Source organism: Eulemur rufifrons, chromosome 4 (genome assembly GCF_041146395.1).
Source record: "Eulemur rufifrons isolate Redbay chromosome 4, OSU_ERuf_1, whole genome shotgun sequence".
Classification (NCBI taxonomy): domain Eukaryota; kingdom Metazoa; phylum Chordata; class Mammalia; order Primates; family Lemuridae; genus Eulemur; species Eulemur rufifrons.
Window position 1 is genome coordinate 65950231 of NC_090986.1, and position 21897 is coordinate 65972127.

Consider the following 21897-nt stretch of genomic DNA (forward strand, 5'->3'; position numbering starts at 1 on the left):
TCCATTTCTGAGATATGTATGTCTGTGTGTACATATATATGTGTGTATTTATAATGTTGCTTAAAGATAATATTTAGCTTGTATCTCCTTAACAGAGAAAAAAAATCTATTAAAGCTGTATTAGCATGCCTATTAATTGTAGTCATACTCAATATTCCCCCTGATAATTAAAGTACTTGGTTTAAACAGAAATCTTTACTGCTTATAAATGAGATGATGTACTTTCCAGTTTTGTGACTTATATTCTAAATATTCTAAATTTCTAGCAGAAACTCATCTAATCTCTTCTAACTTTGGAAGGAAGAAAGATTATTAAATTACCCTGCCAAAAAAGCTGAATCAACCCTGGATATCTATAGGATAAGAGATAACTTTAGCTGCATCACTTTGATCTCTATTCTGCCATGTTAATGTTCTTATAGGTTGACAATTCATAGACAGGCACAGGGCTTACTGAAACTATGAAATATATTTCACACTCTACCTATGAACCTTGTCTTAATGCCAATAACAGTATCTAACTAAAATTTGATGTTATGTGTAGTATGTATGTGCTTACAAGAAAGATTGAAAAAAATCAATTATGAGTTTCCCTTAATAGTTCTGTTGTAAAGAATAACCATTTGTGAATTTCAGTGAGATCTGATGCTTAGATTATAGTCACCAGTTTTTGAGAATACTGACCTAGGTTCAGATATCTGCTATAAATTGAGATTGTGAAATTCTAATATAAAATTATCATTCTTTGACAGTTATTAATAGCTAATGAATGTAGAAAATTTTAGCTCTGGCAAATGACTGAAGCTGTCGACAGAAACATTACTACGAACCTAATGAATGAAGTTACTAGTTGTTTTTTCTAGAACAGTAGTCCAGTAGGATCCTTAGATAGCAGTAAACGTATTAGTAGCTGTATGTCTTCATAACTTCATGTATTAATGCTATTTTAAAATTTATTTCACTGTTATAGTGCATTAGAATTAAGGAGCCAACTCCAAGGGATGTGAGTTTCTCTTCTAAGAATTTTTATTCTGATGTAAGTCTGACTGAGGCTTCCAGATGAATGAAGACTCATAAAAAGCTTCTCAAAAATTTTCCATTTCTGTGTAAATTGTCCATTTTTAGAAAATGTGTCTCCCTCAAACTCTGTTAATAAAATAAAACTTATAAAAACAGTCATTCTTAGTCATGTTGAACTGAGAAAAAGGATTATCAGTGAAAATCATTATTTATACTTTATTGTCTGCTGATCTTCACTCATGTCTATAGGTTTTCATGTATAAATTCAGTTTTGCATTCTGATTACACTGAGGATATATACTTAAAAGTGGAAAAAAGGAAGAATAGATTTTGATTGGAAATACTTTGATATATAATATATTTATACATAACTATAATTATATGTTTTTAAATTTATTATCTCTGTGAAGATAATTCTAAATTATGATTTTGCCGAGGGGAAGATACTTGGATACAGCAAGTACAGTTGTACAAGTTTCAGGTTTATTGTTGATTTTAAAATTTATATATAATCAAATGCACCCATTTGGAAGAACAGTTCAATTAGTGTTGACAGATGTATATACTCATGTAACCTCCATGAATTTTATAGGCTCAGTTATTTGCCATGGATGCACTTTTGACTGCATTTATTTCTATATGTGCAGCTTATTTGGAATACAAATAAAAGAATGGTAATCCCTGAACTTTTCTGAAAAATTTTAATGTGGTGGTAGGTTTATTTTAATTTTTTTTTTTTTTAGATTAAGAGAAGGTGCCTATGCCTTAAGTTTAAATTAACTTCTAAAAAAGAATTTTGGAAATGTTCATTTTTGAGTTGACTTTCTTACAGTGAGTTAACAGTTTGGTTATACTTTTTATGGTTTATAAAAATCTTTGGATTTTTATGGAAATCTTGAAATTTCCCACTCCCTTAAATTTTCTTGGGAAGCTTTTGAAATTAGAACTATCATTGAATAGCACAGTTAGATGTTAGACATAAAGGCCTGAAAATATTCATTAGCCACCTACAGACAGACATTTATTCCTTTGAAATATTTTAAGTGGGGTAACAACAAGGGCATTTAATGCCCCAAATGGCCTCGTCTCCCATGTCCCCCCCAACACTCCTTTCCATTGATGTCATTGAATGAACATACTCAGATGACTCACTTGGGTGATTGACTTTGGGTCATCCTCAATGGCGCTTAGACAAAAGTTAAGAATATGAAATGTTTTACTGTGTAAATTAGGAAAGGGAATGCTGCCAAAATCTACTATAAAACTCTACAGGGCCTGAGTTCCCTGGGAGCAGAGTTGAACGATCTTTTTTGGCTTTCTGTTCAGAATCTGAGCCAAGTACTGCTTTTTATGAAACTTCATAGCCAAAGAAATCATACTTGACTAATGCTTTGAAAAGACATGAGGATCAGATATTCCACAGTTTGAACTTTTAAAAAAGGGTTATTTGTTTATTCATTAAAAATATCATTTAAGAGAAGTTATTTCCATTATAAAAGCATTTGCATAGGTTCTATTATACAAACTTTGCAAAAAACAGAACATTTGAAGGAAGAAGAAAATTAAGCATCCATAAACAAACTATTACTACATGGAGACAATGACTAATGACTTTTAAAAAATATCTTTTCTATGCATAGGTTTGTGTACTTGTGTTTTGTTTGCTTTACATAGTTGTAGTTATGTTCTATAATACGGGATGCTGCTTTTAACGTTAAAGTTTCCATTCTATTTCACATTTTCATAGCTACATACCATATTTCATCAAATCTAGGAAGCCATTGGTTGTAAGGCATATGGTTATTTTATGTACTACTAAGAAAGAAAGGAAAAAAAGCCCATCATTTTGTGTAAGTTACCATCAATTGTGAGACACCTAAATTCCAGAGATGATAAAATATAAAAAAAATTTTTTAATTTTTTAAATAAAGTATAAAACAATCTATGATATACACTAATATTCTATCAACTAGTTTATCACAATTTGGCTAATTATTCCCCTGTCAGACATCTAGATTGTTCTCAGTTTTTCACTATAATAATAAACACTTTGGTAAACATTTTTGCATGTAAATATAACTCCTTACTTTAGTTAGGAGTCCTTTTCTTAGGACAGATTACCAGAAGTGGAATTATTACTACTACTAAGTCAGAGTTTGTGAACATTCTAAGTTCTAGATACATATTGCCAAATTACCATCCCATTTATATTCCCACCAGTAAGAAATAAGAGCCTGTTGTGCCACACCATCAATAGAATTGAGTTTTGTCAAAATTACAACAAGAAACTTTGTTGTATAATGGGAAAAATAGTCTCACTTTGAGTTTGCATTTTTTTTTTTTTTGTTATAGAGAATGGTGAAACATTTACTATGTGTTTATTTAACCATATTTTGTCCTTTATGATATTCCGTTATCTATATATCATTTCCTTAACGGTTTTCTTATTCATCTCTTAAAGAGAAATTTTTTAATAATAATATTAGCCCTTTGTCTTTCATATTCATATCACAGAATTATGTTGTTTGCGTGTAATTTTTATTTATTATTTTATCTGTAGAAATTCAAATTTTTATATTTGTGGCAAATTTATATTAATTTCTGTTCTTTTTCTTTGAGATTTGTTTCATCACTTCTAAAATTGGAGAACTTATTTTAAATCCAGAAATTTGAAAGTCACTTATATTAACATTTGTATCTGGGCTGTTCTGTTCCGTTGATCTGTTTTCTTGTGCACTGTTTTATAGTGCTTCATAGCACTTTTCATTTCCATTCCTTCCAAGTATCTGCCTTTTTAAAATTTGTTGTCCTTGCTTATTTGGTATTCTTGACTAAATTTAGTTACCAAAAAAAATTTTTTTGGACTTGTGATTGGAAATCAAACCATGGACTTTAGGAATAATTGACTTGAATAACATTTAGTTTTTTTTATTCAAGAACAAAATAGGTCTTTTTTACTCAGACCTATTCTGTCTTATTTATGTAGAATTTCTCCCCAAGTCTCTTTATTGTTTCAGAAAAAAAGAATTATTCTCATTGTAAATAATGCAGAAAATATCTCGATGAAAACATTTAAACTATTGCAAATCTCATAATTCAGATAATACCATTAAGATTATCTGAGCCACATTCCAGCATCATTCTGTGAATATGTACAGTTAGAAGGATGGTTGACTGAAGGGATGAACAGACAAGTATGATACATCTTATGCATCTTTTTTTTTTTTTTTTTTTTTTTGAGACAGAATCTCACTCTGTTGCCCGGGCTAGAGTGAGTGCCGTGGCGTCAGTCTATCTCACAGCAACCTCAAACTCCTGGGCTTAAGCGATCCTACTGCCTCAGCCTCCCGAGTAGCTGGGACTACAGACATGCGCCACCATGCCCGGCTAATTTTTTGTATATATATATTTTAGTTGTCCATATAATTTCTTTCTATTTTTAGTAGAGACGGGGTCTCACTCTTGCTCAGGCTGGTCTCAAACTCCTGACTTTGAGCGATCCACCCGCCTCGGCCTCCCAGAGTGCTAGGATTACAGGCGTGAGCCACCGCGCCCGGCCTCATCTTATGCATCTTTAAGTTCCTCTTCTGCTTCTGTTTCATTGTTAGTTTTCTACTTCAGGAACAGCAGTTATCCTTATTTGTGAAATTAAGGTTCTCTAGTTTTTTCAAATATAGATCTGATACATATTTAGTTGTCAGTGTGAATGGGATATACATAAAAATCTAAGATGAACAACTGAAATTATTTATGTATAATCGTATCGTCTGTGAATTGCAATTTTGTCAGTCCTTCACAAATTTTATACTGTTAATTTCTATTTTATATTTTAATGCATTGACTAGAACATATAATAATGATAGTGTAATAGTGGTGATCTCTGTTTTATGCTTCTTTTTAGTAAGAATACCTCCATTAACAATTATTTTGTCTTCTAAGCTGAGATTTATATTAATATATCTCTCTTGGTTTTGAATTTATAGGATTCCTCTATCATCAACTGAAATAATTTTTATTTGACTTATTGATATAATTATATTCATCAATTTCCTATTAAATAATCTGATTTTGTATACTATTTTGTAAACATAGCTTTTATTTTATTGAGTAAAATTTTATTTACTCTTAAAAATATTTATTACATATATTATATGTACTACATATATTATAAGAATATATATATCCCATTCACAATGAAAACTAAATACATTATACTATATATGTGTGTATATAAAATTTGTCTTGAATTCTGCTTTGTCTTATATACATGTTGTAATATTGTTTGGTATATATTTATACATCCCTTTATTCTCAACATTTTTGTATCATTTGTTTTTTTTTTTGTTTGTTTGTTTGTTTGTTTTTGAGACAGAGTCTCACTCTGTTGCCCAGGCTAGAGTGAGTGCCGTGGCGTTAGCCTAGCTCACAGCAACCTCAAACTCCTGAGCTCAAGCGATCCTCCTGTCTCAGCTTCCCGAGTAGCTGGGACTACAGGCATGCACCACCATGCCCGGCTAATTTTTCTATATATATTTTTAGCTGTCCATATAATGTCTTTCTATTTTTAGTAGAGACGGGGTCTCGCTCAGGCTGGTCTAGAACTCCTGAGCTCAAACGATCCGCCCACCTCGGCCTCCCAGAGTGCTAGGATTACAGGCGTGAGCCACTGCGCCTGGCCTATCATTTGTTTAAGTCATGTCCCTTGTAGAATTTATAGCTGAATTCTTTGTGTGTTAGCACAATTTGAGAGTCTTGATTTTTTAGTAGTAGAATTTAACATGTTTGTATGTATTATAAATATTGATGTTTACTCTTTGTTTATTCTTTCCTTTTCCATTCCTGATTCTTGCTGATTCCATCAAATAACTTTTCTTCCTTTTTTTACCTTCTTCTGATGATTTAAAGTTCTGCATCCTACTTTGTTATTTTAGTATTCACCATTAAATGTTTAGCAAACAGTACAAGAGACAGAATTATCTTAATATGTGGATGATGTGATTTTAGAAAATGCAGAGATTTAAAATAGTTTGATTAAATGCATGACAAATATATTTAAATTTTACTATGATTTAATCATTATCTCTATCCTTTTTCCCTGAACAAAGTCTATAAAAGAATTTTAGTTATATTTTTCCAGGTTATTATTTTTGTAACATTTTGCCTCTATCAAAATACCTCAGGAATACTTTTAAGCAATTTTTCACAGACACATTATCAGCCTTTATTTAGACTTAACTATAAATTTTGTTGGTTTCTTTGCTTAACTCCTTATCTTTTTCAACTCTTCTCATTTTCCTGTTTATCCTCCCTCTTCCTTTCTCTCCTCCTGCTCCTCCATGTCCATTTTTAGGTAATTTTACTTTGCCCTCACACCTGCATAATTGTTTGACTGTCAAATTCAAAGTTAATCTTTTTCCCTGGAAACTACGTAAACATTGTTTCACTGTCTTCTGGCATTTGGTGTCAAGTTGTAAATCCTCTTTCCACTCTTACAGTTTGGTTCTTAGGTGCTACTCTAGATTTCTCCCCTCTATGGTAGTTTGAAGGATTTCTCCTTAGTATGTATTAGAGTTCAGAAATTTCAGAATGTATCTTGGAGTGAGCTTTTTTGCATTCCCTATGTATGATAACCATTAGTTTACTTAACTCTGAAGACATGTTCAGCTCAAGGAAATTTTCTTTTATTAAGAATTCCTATTCAGGCCAGACATGGTGGATCACGCCTGTAATCCCAGCCCTTTGAGAGGCTAAGAGGGGAGGATCGCCTGAGCCCAGGAGGTCAAGACCAGCCAGGGCAACATAGCAAGACCTCGCCTTTACAAAAAAAAAATTTTTAATTAGCTGGGCATGGTGGCACGTGCCTATAGTCCCAACTACTCAGAGGCTGAGGAGGGAGGATTACTTGAGCCCAGGAGTTCAAGGCTGTGATGAGCTATAATTGTGCCACTGGATTCTGTGCCTGGACAACAGAGCAAGACCCTGCCTCCAGAAAAAAAAAAAAAGAATTTCTATTCAATTGATATTGGCTCTCTAGCTCTATGCTGGATATTTCCAACTTTTCTCAAGTTAGTTCTTCTATGCTTTTGTTTGTATTTTGCTCTTCATTCCAGATTTCAGTGGCTTGGTCTTCACATTGCTAATTTGTTTTTCAATTCTATACCCTTCTACTGGTCAGCTATGCTATTGCATTTTTTATTTAGTCATGCATGCTTTTACTTCCAAGAATGTTTTCTCATTCACTATTTACTTCTTTTTTTTATAGCAGCCTGTTCTTATTTTATGGATGTGATAACATAGCATATCTTTTGGGGATATAAATATAATTTTATACCCCACCCCCAGTTTACTCTATTTGTTTATTTGTATATTATTTCATTTTCTTGATTTGCCACAAATGCCTAGTGATGCTTGATTGTGATTTATATTTATAAGCAACGGATTATATTAGTTGGTATTGGCAGGTAGTATGGCTTTCTTCAGCCACCTAAAAGTAATAGGCAAAGTATAGAAATAGGAAATTTATAGAAAAAGAAAGTAAAAGGCCAGTAAGTCTGTATGAGACAGTGCACATTCTTGTTAGTAATTTGAAAAATACAAATTGAAACAATAATGGGAGAACCTTTTACAGATGTTATATTGACAAAATATTTAAATACTGACAAGTCCAACTGTTGGGAAGAATAGAAGATTCAAACTCTACTGCAGTGAAAGTATAAATTGGTATAATAAGTTGGGAAAGTAATTTTGATTTATTTTAAAGAAAAGTAGTATTTTTTTTAAACTTGAGGTTGTAACACATTAGCAGATAGTGAAATCAGTTTAAGGGGAGAATGAGCACACTTTTTAAAAAATCTATAGGGTAGAACAGATAGAATAGAATGGAAACTACCCAGAGGGGCGGTATTATTTCATGAAACAATTATGCAATCATTTATACATTCCTTTGTACTGGGTCACACTATAAAATGCATTTCTTACTACAAGTCACTATAAAAAGAAAACTGAAACCACCACCCTAGAGAAACTCTCATACAAATGTAGAAGTAGACATGCGAAAGAATCTGTTACAATAATATTTGTAATAGTAAACAACTGGAAACAATTATAACTTGGGGAATTGGTAAATAAATTGTGGAATAGTCATACAGTGGGATGCTATGCAGCAGGTAAGATGAATAAACTAGAGAAATGTGTATCAAAAGAAATAAATCTCATAAGTTGAGGTTAAAAAAGAGCACTGACACTATGAGAGAGGGGAGTGGGATCAGGGAGATGTACCAAGGAGGCTGTTTCAGTGTTTTATTTTAGTTTTTCTTTTCCTTCTTTCTTCTTTTTTTTAATTCTGAGATAGGGTCTTGCTCTGTTGCTCAGGCTGGAATGCAGTGGTCCAATCACAGCTCACTGCAACCTCAAACTCCTGGGATTATGTGATCCTCCTGCCTCAGCCTCCCAAGTAGCTGGGACTATAGGCGTCTGCCATCATGCCTGGCTAATTTTTTAACTTTTTGTTTATTTATTTATTTATTTATTTATTATTTTTTTATTTTATTTTATTTATTTTTTTTTTTGAGACAGAGTCTCACTCTGTTGCCCAGGCTAGAGTGAGTGCCGTGGCGTCAGCCTAGCTCACAGCAACCTCAAACTCCTGAGCTCAAGCGATCCTCCTGTCTCAGCCTCCCGAGTAGCTGGGACTACAGGCATGCGCCACCATGCCTGGCTAATTTTTTCTATATATATTTTTAGCTGTCCATATCATTTCTTTCTATTTTTAGTAGAGATGGGGTCTCGCTCTTGCTCAGGCTGGTCTCGAACTCCTGAGCTCAAACGATCCGCCCACCTCGGCCTCCCAGAGTGCTAGGATTACAGGCGTGAGCCACCGCGCCCGGCCTAATTTTTTAACTTTTTGTAGAAACAGGTCTTGCCATGTTGCCCATGCTGGTTTCTGACTCCTGGCCTCAAGCCATCCTCCCACCTCGGCCTTCCAAGCTGCTGGGATTAAAGGTGTGAGCCACAATACCCGGCCTGTTTTATATTTTTTAAGCTGGGTGGTAAATGTACCAGAACTTGTTACGATGTTCTCTATTTCTTCTTTAAATATTTTATTTAAATTATTACTTAAATATTTAAATAATTTTTTATTGTATAAATGAAATTTCTTATTTAAGTTAAAATACCAAGGGGGGAAATCCTGTTGAAGGAATTTTTTATTATTATTTTTTAATAAATCATAATTGTATACATTTATGGGATATAATGGGATGTCTTGATATATGTGTACAATGTGGAATGACTAAAGCAAGCTAATTAACATATCTGGCACCTTGCTTAACTATCATTTTTTATGGTAAGACATTTGAAATTTACTCAGTTATTTTGAAATATTTAGTACATTATTATTGACTATAATCACCCTGCTGTGTAATAGATCTCAAGACCTATTCCTCCTGTCTGTCTGAAACTTTGTACCCTTTGATCAACAACTCTCCATTCCCTCCCTCCCCATCCACCCAACCTCTGGTAACCATCATTCTCCTCTCTACTTCTGAGTTCAAACCGTTTTATATTCCACATATAAGTGAGATCATGTGGTATTCGTCTTTCTGTGCCAGCTTATGTCACTAAGAATAATGTGCTCCAGATTCATCCATGTTGTCACACATACCTGGATTCCCCCTTTTAGGGCTGAATAGTATTCCATTGTGTATATGTACCACAATTTTTATCCATTCACCTGTTGATGGGCACTTAGGTTGCCCATATCTTGGCTATGGAAATGGTGCTACAGTGAACATAGGAATACAGATATCCCTCTGACATACTGATTTCAGGTTTGTTTTTTTTAAAAAAAATATACCAATAAGTGAGATTACTGGATCATGTGGTAATTCTAGTTTTAGTTTTTTGCAGAATCTCCGTACCATTTTCCGTAGTGGCTATACTAATTTACCTTCCCACCAACCATGTACAACAGTTTCCTTTTCTCCACATCCTCACCAACACTCATCTTTCATCTTTTTTATTTTGATTAGCTTGGGTCACAATCCATTGATGAGCCAATTGTTGTAGCCAGGGCAGTCGAATATTCTGGCCTCACCTGGTTCATGTTTTTCCCTTTGGAAAGTAGGACAAATAGATACGTCACCAGCAGAAACAGGGACCAAATAGCTACCAGAGATTGTCGTCTTTTTTCTTTTACTTCTCTGATTCAGTTATTTCTACTTCTGTCATTATTATTTCCACCCATCTCTTAGAGATTTTTGGGGTGGTTCCCTTTTTAACTTCTTTAGTTGAGTTCTTATTTATTTTATTCCCATATGAATGAATTATAATTGTAGATTCTTACCCTCTCACATGTCCTGCCAACAATATAAAGGCTTCTTTTCAAGAACTATTTCTGGGTTTTGTTAGCATTAATTTTGTTGAATTCTTTGTGGGCTTGATTCCATCTCATCTTTTTGTTAAATGTTTAGTAAGTGTACACAATCTGTTCACACATAAATGATATGTGGGCTAGAGATTTAATTATGAGCTTATAGAGTTTTCTTCTCAGAACTTGGTAGATTTTCTCTGTGGTCTTATGGCATTTAGTTTTAGGGAAGCCCAAAGAAAACCTGATTTTTATGCTTGCTTTGTTTGTTTAAGGTCACTTTGTCGGAATGTGCTTTGAGAGAGGAATATTTGTTTCTTTTAAAAGCCGCAGGACACACTGAATTTTGGGTCTGATCATTAATCTTGCTTAGTAAAATCTTTTAAATGATCAGGTTTAGATCTTTTTTCTGCTTAAGCTGTTTTATCTTTGGTTGTTGCTTCTGCTCCATTTTTAGTTCCTTTTGTTGTTGCTGGCTTCCTTCACTCCCCGCCCCATTGTTGTAAAACCTGTTTCTTACGGGAAGACACTCTATCTTCTTCATATCACTGTAAAATACCTATGTAGATATGAAGATGTATATCTATACACATTCTGTATTTTTCCTGTCATTTTAGTTTTTTTTTTTTTTTCCTTTTCCAGCCTTCTGGAAAAACTCTTGGTGTGTCTGTATCTCTCACTACATTGTGAACCCGTTGAGTTTTATTTATTTTGTATTTCTTAGTTCAGTGTCTGGCACATTATAGGTGTTCGATAAATATTTTTTGAATGAATAAATATAGACTAACTAACTTTATACCTTGATGTTGCCCCAAATCAAGTATCTTTGGTGTCATTTCTGCTCTATGCAGATTTGGATTATCAGTCTGCATTTGGGGCATGTGTGTATGTGTATGTATGTGTCTCTTTTTGGTCTATTATCCTGGCCAGCTCTCTTTTTGTCCAACTGCTTTTTTCTGTTTTTCAATTGCCTGTTCTAGCTTTATAGAGATTGATTTCAGAAGCAACCTTTCTTGTCCAAGTCTGCAGGACATATCTCTCCTTTTCTTGTTCTACTAAAAACAAAACCAAACAAAAGATCCTGCTATTTGTTTATTCTGTTTACTCACTCTTGAAAGTGGAAAAGTATAACAGAGCCCCTGTCAGTCCATTAACATTTGTGTGCAGCGTGGCCTGTTGTCAGGATTAACGCTGAGGACAGGTTGATGTGTATGTGATGTATGTGGCCTCAACGCAGTTTTCAGTGCCTAGGAGGCATTCATCTAGTGACAATCTATTGGACTAACTTGGCATGTTCTCCTGTCCCCAGTGCTTGCTTTGCTGAAATATGATGTATGTTCTTAAAACTCTAAGGTAGACTTTATGGAAAAATAACTACCACCACCTTTTCCCCAGAAAGCACCATTTTCAGGACTTGCCATTACTTTGTTCCTTAAGCACTTTATCTTTGGCCACGATGGATACTAGGAGTTAAGGACTCAGAATGGATATAAAACAGTGATGAACAGCATAGAGCCCATAATATATGGCTTGTCTAATTTCAGTATATGGTGCTCTATTTTACTTCTTCATTTTACAGATAGGACAAATGGCATCTAGACAGGGGCGATAACTTCTGAATCATACAGTGGATTAGTTGTCGATCAAGACTAGGGGTTTAAGTGTCTTGAGTTTGTCTAACAAATGGGTTTGAGTGCCAGTTGGCTCATTTCTTAATTGACCAGTGGGGTAAATAATGTGATTGGGCTGGGTGCATATGCAGTGACCAGCACGGTCACCCAGAGAGTGAGAAAGGCAGTCCCAAGATTGCGGGAGATGGGGGAGGTGTTCGGTCTGGGAGCGGAGTGGGGCTGGCGGGGGTCTGAGGAGAACTGGGGCAAGCAGGAGAGTTCTACCTTAATTTGCAGGGGACAGGGGGACTGAAACTACATAATTTGAGAGCGTGGGGTTTGATTCCCCTCAAAATCTAGGTCTCACTATTAAAAAATGACCCTATGAAATTTTAGAACATTATTAAACTTATTACAGTAAATAGATACATTCAAAATATGAAATAAATTTTTAAAGGATATTAAGAGGCACTGTACTGTGTGTTATTTCCCCTTGTTATATAATCCCATTGCCCCTCAAATGTTTGCTTTTTCCTCTTAATAATAAGCCCCAAAGAATAGGGATTGTGTTTTTCTTATTTGTGGCTCTACCCCTAGTACTTAGCAAGGTGCCTGTGCTTAGTACTTACGCAGATTATTTATTCGATGAATACATGAACAAAATAGGCAGGTGAAAAGTTGGGAGACAGTGAATCAGAAAGTGCTGGCAAGTCCTGAAAACGTTTGTAAATTAGCATTAGAATTAGCTTGATAAAGTGAGAATCAAGCAGAGCAACAGGTAATGGACAGATGCCATATCACAATTTGTACTCTGTTTTGATGTCAGGGAGTATTTAGTTGAAATTCTTAGTTATATATATATCTGTCCCTTAGTGTGATAGAACTACATGGAGAAAGAGAATAAGTATAGGCATACCTTGTTTTATTGTACTTTGCTTTACTGTGTGTTGCAGATATTGTGTGTTTTTTACAAACTGAAGGTTTGTGGCAACCCTGCGTTAAGCAAGTCTGTCGACGCCATTTTTCCAGCAATATGTGCTCACTTAGTCTGTGTGTCCCCCATTTTGGTAATTCTCGCAATATTGCAACCTGTATTATAATTATATCAGTTATGGTGCTCTGTGATCGGTGATTGTTGTTACTATTGTAATTACTTGGGGGCACCACAAACCATGCCATATAAGACTGAGAACTTAATCAATAAACGTGTATTCTGGCTGCTCCACTGACTGGCTGTCTCCCTCTGTTTGGGCCTCCTTATGTTCGTGTAGCAGACACAACAATATTGAAATTAGGCCAGTTAATAACTCTAAAATGGCTTCTAAGTTTTCAAGTGAAAGAAAGAATTACATGTCTCTCACTTTAAATCAAAAGCTAGAAATGATTAAGTGTAGTGTGGGCAGCATGTTGAAAGCCAAGATAGGACTCTTACACCAAATGGTTAGCCAAGTTGTAAATGCAAAGGAAAAGTTCATGAAGGAAATCAAAAGTGCTACTCCAGAGAACACATGAATGGTAAGAAAGTGAGACTTACTGCTGATATGGAGAAAGTTTGAATGGTCTAGATAGAAAGCCAAACCATCCACAACATTGCCTTAAATCAAAGCCTAATCCAAGGCCCTAACTCTTCAATTTTGTGAGGACTGACGGAGGTGATGAGGGTGCAGAAGAGAAGTTCAAAGTTAGCAGAGGTTGTTTCATGAGTTTGAAGGAAAGAAGCTGTCTCCAGAACATAATAGTGCTAAGTGTTCTCCAGAACAGCAAGTGCTACAGGAGAATCTGCTGCAAGTTATCCAGAAGATCTAGCTAAGATCACTGATGAAGGCGGCTACACTAAACAACAGAGTTTTAATGTAGATGAAATGCTTTCTGTTGGAAGAAGATGCCATCTAGGACTTTCATAGCTAGAGAGAAGTCAATGCCTGGCTTCAAACTTCAAAGGAAAGGCTGACTCTTTTGTTAGGGGCTGATGCAGCTGTTGACTTGAAGTTGAAGCCAGTGCTCACTTACAATTCTGAAAATCCTAGGGTCCTGAAGGAATTATGCTAAATCTCACTCTGCCTGTGCTCTATAAATGGAACAAGAATGTTTGGGTGGGAGAACATCCATTTACAGAATGGTTTACTGAATATTTTAAGCCCACTGTTGAGACCTACTGCTCAGAAAAAAAAAGATTCCTTTCAAAATATTATAGCTCATTGACAATGGAGATGTACAAGGCGATTAATGTTGCTTTCATGTCTGCTAACACAACATCCATGTTGTAGCCCATGTATCAAGGAGTAATCTCAATTTTCAAATCTTGTTATTTAAGAAATAAATTTCATAAGTCTGTAGCTGCCATAGACAGTAATTCCTGTGATGGATCTGGGCAAAGTAAATTGAAAACCTTCTGGAAGGATTCACCATTAAGAATATTCATGATTCATGGGAGGAAGTCAAAATACCAACATTGTTTGTAAGAAGTAGATTCCAACCCTCATGAGTGACTTTGAGGGGTTCAAGACTTCAGTGGAGGAAGTAACTGTAGATGTGGTGGGAATAGCAAGAGAACTAGAATTAGAAGTGGAATCTGAAGATGTGACGGAATTGCTGCAATCTCATGACAAAATTTGAATGGATGAGTTGCTTCTTATGGATGTGCAAAGAAAGTGGTTTCTTGAGTTGGAGTCTATTCCTGGTAAAGATGCTGTGAACATTGTTGAAATGACAACAAAAGATGTAGAATACATAAACTTAGTTAATAAAGCAGCAACAGAGTTTGAGTGTATTGGCTCTAATTTTGAAAGAAGTTCTATTGTGGGTAAAATGCTATCAGACATGCTACAGAGAAATCTTTTGTGAAAGGAAGAATCAATCAATTTGGCAAACTCCATTGTTGTCTTACTTTAAGAAATTGCCATACCCACCCAATCTTCAGCACCCATCACCCTGATCAGTTAGCAGCCATCAGCATTGAGGCAAGACCCTTGACCAGTAAAAAGATTATTACTTGCCAAAGGCTCAGATGATCACTCCAATTTTTTTAGCAATAAAGTTTTTTTTTTTTTTTTTTTTTTGAGATAGAGTCTCACTCTTGTGACCCTAGGTAGAGTGCAGTGGTGTCATCATAGCTCACTGTAACCTTAAACTCCTGAGATCAAGTGATCCTCCTGCCTCCCAGAATGCTACAATGACAGGTGAAGCTACCCCACCCGGCCACATACATTGTTTCTTTTTTAAAAGACATAATACTATTGCACACTTAATAGATTATAGTATAAACATAAATCTTTCATGCACTGGGAAACCAAAAAATTTGTGTGACTTGCTTTATTGCGATATTTGCTTTATCGCAATGATCTAGAACTGATCCCACAATATCTCCTAGATATACCTGTGCACAAATGCATTTGGCTGCTTATGTAAATTCTGTTTTAATGCTAAATATTTGAACATTGAGTACTAAGCATTCAGATAGTATATTTATATTTTTAAAAATAATGAAAAAATGTATAATTGACTCAAGGAGTCACAAATGTCTGGGATATTTAAGATGGAATCCTATCTCAACTACTATGCCTTTAGTGAAATGATTCATTAACTATGTCACGGAACCTTTTGTGATAATATTATTATCACAAAAGGTAAAGTACACTTGTACAAGGCCCTGTGCAAGGTGCTCTACATACCTTTCATCCTTGCAACAACCCTAAGAGGGAGATGTTATCATCCCTGTTTACAGATGAGAATGTAGAGTCATAGAGAGGTCACATGTGTCCAGGATCACCAGGTATTAAGCACAGATTGCTAGATCTGCCCAACTGTCTAATGACTGTTTCAGCACCCACCCCACCCTCACACTACATAAACTTTTAAGTACATTCTACCTTTATTTATATTTAGGTCTGCTTATTAGAGAAAAGATTATTAAAGAAAAACCTAGGACATCTTTATAATTTTATTCTTAAGCTTTATAAAGAGATGAGACATAATGTTCTTCCAAAGCTGTTTCTCTTTTTTGCACCCTACACCACCCACTGAGAATCACAGTATGATCATCATGTATTTTATCTTTGAATGCTCTGTCAACTTTCAGTGTCAGATATAGAGGCTGTTTGAGATGCTATAATGTGCTTTTCACTGGACTGGGAATAAGTTCCTCTCACATATACCCCTCCCACATTGAGGAGTTGGGGTATACCCCAGGATCCTTATTAAAAACAAAATATTTTCAGAATTTTCTGTTTTATTATCAAAATTCACACCAGTAGTTTTGGTTTCTACTTTGTAACACACACATATCTATCTATCTATCTATATATATCTCCCATTGGAATTCTTGATCACAAACAATAAATATAGATTTTGTTATTCAGAAGGAATTTATTGGACGGGTCTAAGGTAGCTCACAGATCTCGCAGAAATCTCATGGTACCAGAGTTGGGAAAATAGACAAGAATCTAGGGAGATGAGGGATTTGGAACCATAGCCAAGGTTATGGCTGCTTAGGATGCTGCTGTTAACTGGTATATATGTTTATGTATAGTAGTCTTTTTTCATTGACTAATTGCATCATTGTTAAGAAGAAAAATGTTAAGAAAATGAAAGTAACCCAAATATTCATCAATAGGATGTTGGTAAAATAAATTATGATGTATTTATATAATGGGATACAGTATTGTTATAAAAGTATTATAGTAGATCTAAACATACACTCATGTAATGATAGTCAAGATATGAAAAGTAGAAGTAAGTTAAAATTACTATCTTTAGTAGTATTCTGTTTTTAGAATGTGTTTATTATATGTATAGAAAAAAATTCAAAGGGAATATATACTAAACTGATAATAGTTCTCATCTCTGGTGCTTGAGTCATGGGAGTTTTTGATTTTTTACATCATATTTCTGTGATGTTTGAAATATTTTTGTTAATGTAAAATAATGATTGTCTTTATTAACTGAAGTCTTCGATTACAGGATTTTTCCCCCCTAATACTTACATTAGGGCAATGGCAGGCATCTTTGGCTTTCTCTGCTCCTTATAAATAGATGTTCTCAACAACTAGAATTGATAATCCTTTTCTCTACTTTCCTCACCCTCCACCATGGCAGTGAGGATACGAGAGGATTTTTCATCAGTGAATGTGGCCAACTAAATATTTAAAGAGCAAAGAACTGATTCTAAATTATTTTATATTGTCATTTGTGATTGCCATTGAGTAGTTAGTGGTATGCTTTTAAATATTGCTTTCCAACAGTATATGAATCCTGATCTCACTTTTGTTTTAACATGTTTTAGTTTATCATTTATTATTGTCATCAGCACTCTCTTTGGTCAAAATATCTACTTTCAAATATTAGTTTATTCTCTAAAAGTATTTCTTTTCCCATTCTTGCATAACCCTTGTATTTCTATTGCAGGAAAAATTTTAAACTTTGAGTACAGACTTTCAGGTAAAGCTTTTATATGTGGCTGGGCATGGTAGCTCATGCCTGTAATGCATAGATAACATAGTGAGATTCTGTCTCTACAAAAAATTAAAAAAAAAAAAATTAGGCATGGTGGCATGTACCTACCTGTAGTCCCAGCTACTCAAGGGTCTGAGGCAGGAGGGTTGCTTGATCCCAGGAGTTAAAGGTTACAGTAAGCTGTGATTGCACCGCCACACTCCATCCTGGGTGACAAGAGTAAGACTCTGGCTGTAAAAAAAACAAAGAAATTTTGAAATTAAAATAAATTTTGTTTGTATATAAACTTAAATAAATTTGGCATAAAACTTGAAACTCATTTTAGTTTTATCACTTTTAATGTTTCAAATTACTGAATTGATGTTATTGAAAACTTATAAGACATTTTGTTGTAACAATTTAAGCATGCTAAGAGTTAAAGTTGTGGTTTTTATTGGCTTATTTGTTTGCTTTTAGCATTCCATATTGGAAGAAGACCTTTCTCTACATGAAAAAAATGCCTTTGTTTAGTAAATCACACAAAAATCCAGCAGAAATTGTGAAAATTCTGAAAGACAACCTGGCCATTTTGGAAAAGCAAGACAAAAAAACAGACAAGGTATGAGCTAAAACAATAACATTATTTTTAAAGTACATGTATTCCAAGACCAAAACCTAATGAAAAGCTTAATGAAGCTTAATGCAGAATTCCACATAGAGTCTGTGATATGCTCATAGGGTCCCCGTAAATGCAATTAGATTGATTTGAGGTTTTTTTGCAACTATAATTATGTAGTCTGTAGTCTTGAACTCATGATTCACTATCTAGAGCCTCTGACCAACTATGAATCCCCATAGACTACAGAGCTTAAAGATTTAAGTGGATATAGACTGGTGTATAATGTTACACTGACATGAAAGGTAAAAAAAAAAAAAAAAAAAAACCTTTTATTTAAAGATTGACTGATAGTTTCTACTATAGTGCAACATTATTTTCACATTGTTTTAAGGTGCAGTAAGTTAGACTTCCTCATAGGTAGAACTTTTTAGTATTTTGGTTATTCCTTTGAAGGGATGTTGAATCCTACATATTCATTTTCTTTCTAAAGTGACTAGTTCATGGCAAAATTCAAGATATCCATAAAATAAATACCCTTGAATTCATAGCATCTTTCTGTCCCAGTATATGATACAGTCTTGGAGTCTATAAAGGATGGAGAAATATCTTATTTTAATTGTAGCGTACTTTGTAATATTGAGCCAAATATTGGCCTAAAACGAAAGAAAAAATGGTCTTCACAAAAGAGTAAATCTAAATGGTGAAAGAGAGAAAAGGAAAAACACGGATTCATTTTCATTAGTAATTAGGAAAAGGCCAATCAAAACCACAGTAAATTTACATTGCACACCTACTGTTATGGCAAAAATGAGAAGGTCTGATCATAATAAGTGTTGACAAGGATGTAAAGCAATGAGAACTTTCACTGTGAGTGATAAAGTATACATTCATGTAATTGCTTTGGAAACCAGTTTAGTATTATCTGTGCAATATAAAGATATGCATGTGCTAATATCCTGCAGTATCAGTTCTTAGGTGTAAACTCTGAGGATTTTCTTGCACATGTGCACCAGGAAAAATGTACAAGAATGTTCATAGCATTGTTGTTCACAAAAACTCTTCAATGGAAACAACCTGTCTGTGAACAGTAGAACCGATAAAGAAGTTGTGGTACAGCCATATAGTATAGAATACTATAGAGCGATGAAAATTAAATGACTGCTGCATGCAGCAGCATAGAGAAATCTCACAAATATAATGTTGAATGAAAGAAGCAAATCATGAAAGGGTACATGTACTAGTCCATAAAGTTCAAAATCAGTGGAATTAAGCTATATTGTTTTGGGATGCGTGCATAGGTAAGAAAACTAAAAAGTAAAGAAATGATTGTCATACAAGTCATAAAAAGTATATGGAAAAGTGGAATCCAGGTGATTTCTGGGGTACTGAAAATGTTCTGCTTTTTGACCTGGGTGATGGTCACAAAAGTGTTTGCTCTGTATGTATGTTTAAAGCACTCTTCTGTGGATATATCTCACAGTTTAACAAGCTGCCAGTCTTTTTTTTTTTTTTTTTTTTTTGAGACACAGTGTTGCTTTGTTGCCCAGGCTAGAGTGAGTGCTGTGGCGTCAGCCTAGCTCACAGCAACCTCAAACGCCTGCGCTTAAGCAATCCTGCTGCCTCAGCCTCCCGAGTAGCTGGGACTACAGGCATGCGCCACCATGCCCGGCTAATTTTTTTTTCTATATATATTTTAGTTGGCCAGATAATTTCTTTCTATTTTTAGTAGAGACGAGGTCTCGCTCATAGCTCAGGCTAGTCTCGAACTCCTGACCTTGAGCGATCCACCCGCCTCGGCCTCCCAGAGTGCTAGGATTACAGGCGTGAGCCACCGCGCCCGGCCTGCCAGTCTTTAATAAATTAAGTATTAATCAATTCAGACAGACCATAAAAATATCTGGAAAACTACTTTTTAAAAGTAGCATCATGCCACTATGAGTTATTTTTATGTAATTTGACTTATTCTACTCATTTTCTTCTTCATCTGTAATAATTTCAGTACTATACTTGAAAGTAATGAAACTACATTTCTTTTAAAACAGAAAATTAAACTGCTCTCCTTTCCCACCTGCATTAGTTTAAAATTTTTTAATTGAGATGTAATTCAGATTATAATTTACTACTTAAAGTATACAATTCAGTGGTTTTTAGTATATTCACAAGATTGTGCAACCATTACCAATATCTAATTCTAGAATATTTTCATCACCCCGAGAAGAAACCCTGTAGCTGTTAGCAATCATTCCTCATTTCTCCCTCCCCCAGGGCCTAACACCTGCGAAGCTACTTTCTGCCTCTATAGATTGCCTATCATTCTTTAAAATATAGTGAATTTTTTAAAGTTTCATAGATAGCAATGATTATGGATGAAGAATAAGTGGATTGACAAAGCTTGTGAGTTTTGACAACTTATGATTTTATATCTGGTCTGTTAAAAAAAATCAGAAGAGTAAGGATTTGTTGAAAAACTGTAACACAGTGCTTTAAATAAAGATTAGTAGCTACTGATAAATCTTCAAACCGGAGTCAATTTAATTTTCAAGAGTAAAATTTGTATTTAGTTACTAGCAAAATTAGACTATGAGTATGGTTTAAAGGAAGATTATTTCAATTATGTTGACTAAGTAGAAATACTAGACATCTTTTGTATATACATAAGTTTTAGTAACATTTTCCAAAATAAAAAAAGCAGTGCCTAGGATATAATTGTTTGTTTGATAACTGTACAATGATCTTTGACTATAAATGAAAGGGTCCAAGAAGTGGTTTTGTTTGTTTGTTTGTTTGTGGCCTGAAAATTTTTATTCGTTTTAACTATTAGCATTCCTTTTGGTCACTAGGCATCAGAAGAAGTGTCGAAATCACTGCAAGCAATGAAAGAAATTCTGTGTGGGACAAATGACAAGGAACCCCCGACAGAAGCAGTGGCTCAGCTAGCACAAGAGCTCTACAGTAGTGGGCTGCTGGCGACGCTGATAGCTGACCTACAGCTGATAGACTTTGAGGTAAACTATTGTAAAAGGATCACAGTTCTGCTTTTTAATTTTAATATAATGACTGTCAACATTTGACTTTATTTTTTTATTATTATTGTCCATAGATTATTTGAAGACATTTTTTCTAAAACTTCTATAATCACTTTAACTTTTTTTAAAAAAAGCAAAAAGGTATACTATAGTTAAGTTTTGTGCAGCTAAGGGGCAAGGTTAATGGCTAACAAACATAATAATAATAGATAACGTTTATTACATGCTTGCTGTATACCAGATACAGTTTCAAACTCTCAGTTCATTTACCTTTTAAAGCTACCGTTCTGGCTAATACTGTATTATTAGCCTCATGTTATAGATGAAGAACTTAAGGTTCAAAGATACTAAGTAATTTGCCCACGGCCACTCAGTTACTAAGAGCTTAACCTGAGATTCAAATTCAGGCAGTATTTACCAAGCCAGTTCTTTTAATTAAAATATTATACCAATGATTTAGGAAGTTTGTTAAATGCTGGTAATGTAATATCTTTAAGTTTGGAAGCAATTATACCTAATTTATCTAAATAACAAATTGACTAAATAAAACAAAAACTTAGAAATATGTGTAGGTATTTTATTCTCTATTGTGTATCTAACTTAGAATAGTGATTTTTCTCAATGAACAATATGTACATAAGGCAAGTTTGGGCATTGACTGTTGAGGTGCTGAAAGTCCTGGTTTTGCTTTGTTGCTTTGTTCCTACCATAGTACTTTTGGAAGGATCGCGTAAGTGCTTGAGTCTGCATTAATTCTCAGAGATAGAGGAGATATGCCGATTTCTGAAGTGAATAGCTTTTAGTTTTGTTCACTGAACAAGTGGA

At 34.4% G+C, this 21897-nt stretch overlaps 1 protein-coding gene across 1 annotated transcript in view; it reads left to right on the forward strand.

The window, feature by feature from the left end:
• The window catches only part of CAB39L (calcium binding protein 39 like), a 98950-nt gene that overhangs the window by 35701 nt on the left and 41352 nt on the right, over positions 1-21897 (forward strand). Inside the window, exons 3-4 of the mRNA XM_069467712.1 lie at positions 17905-18046; positions 20887-21051. Of these exons, the coding sequence (XP_069323813.1) occupies positions 17936-18046; positions 20887-21051 (276 nt within the window). The 5' untranslated portion in view covers positions 17905-17935. The remainder of the gene's footprint in view (positions 1-17904; positions 18047-20886; positions 21052-21897) is intronic.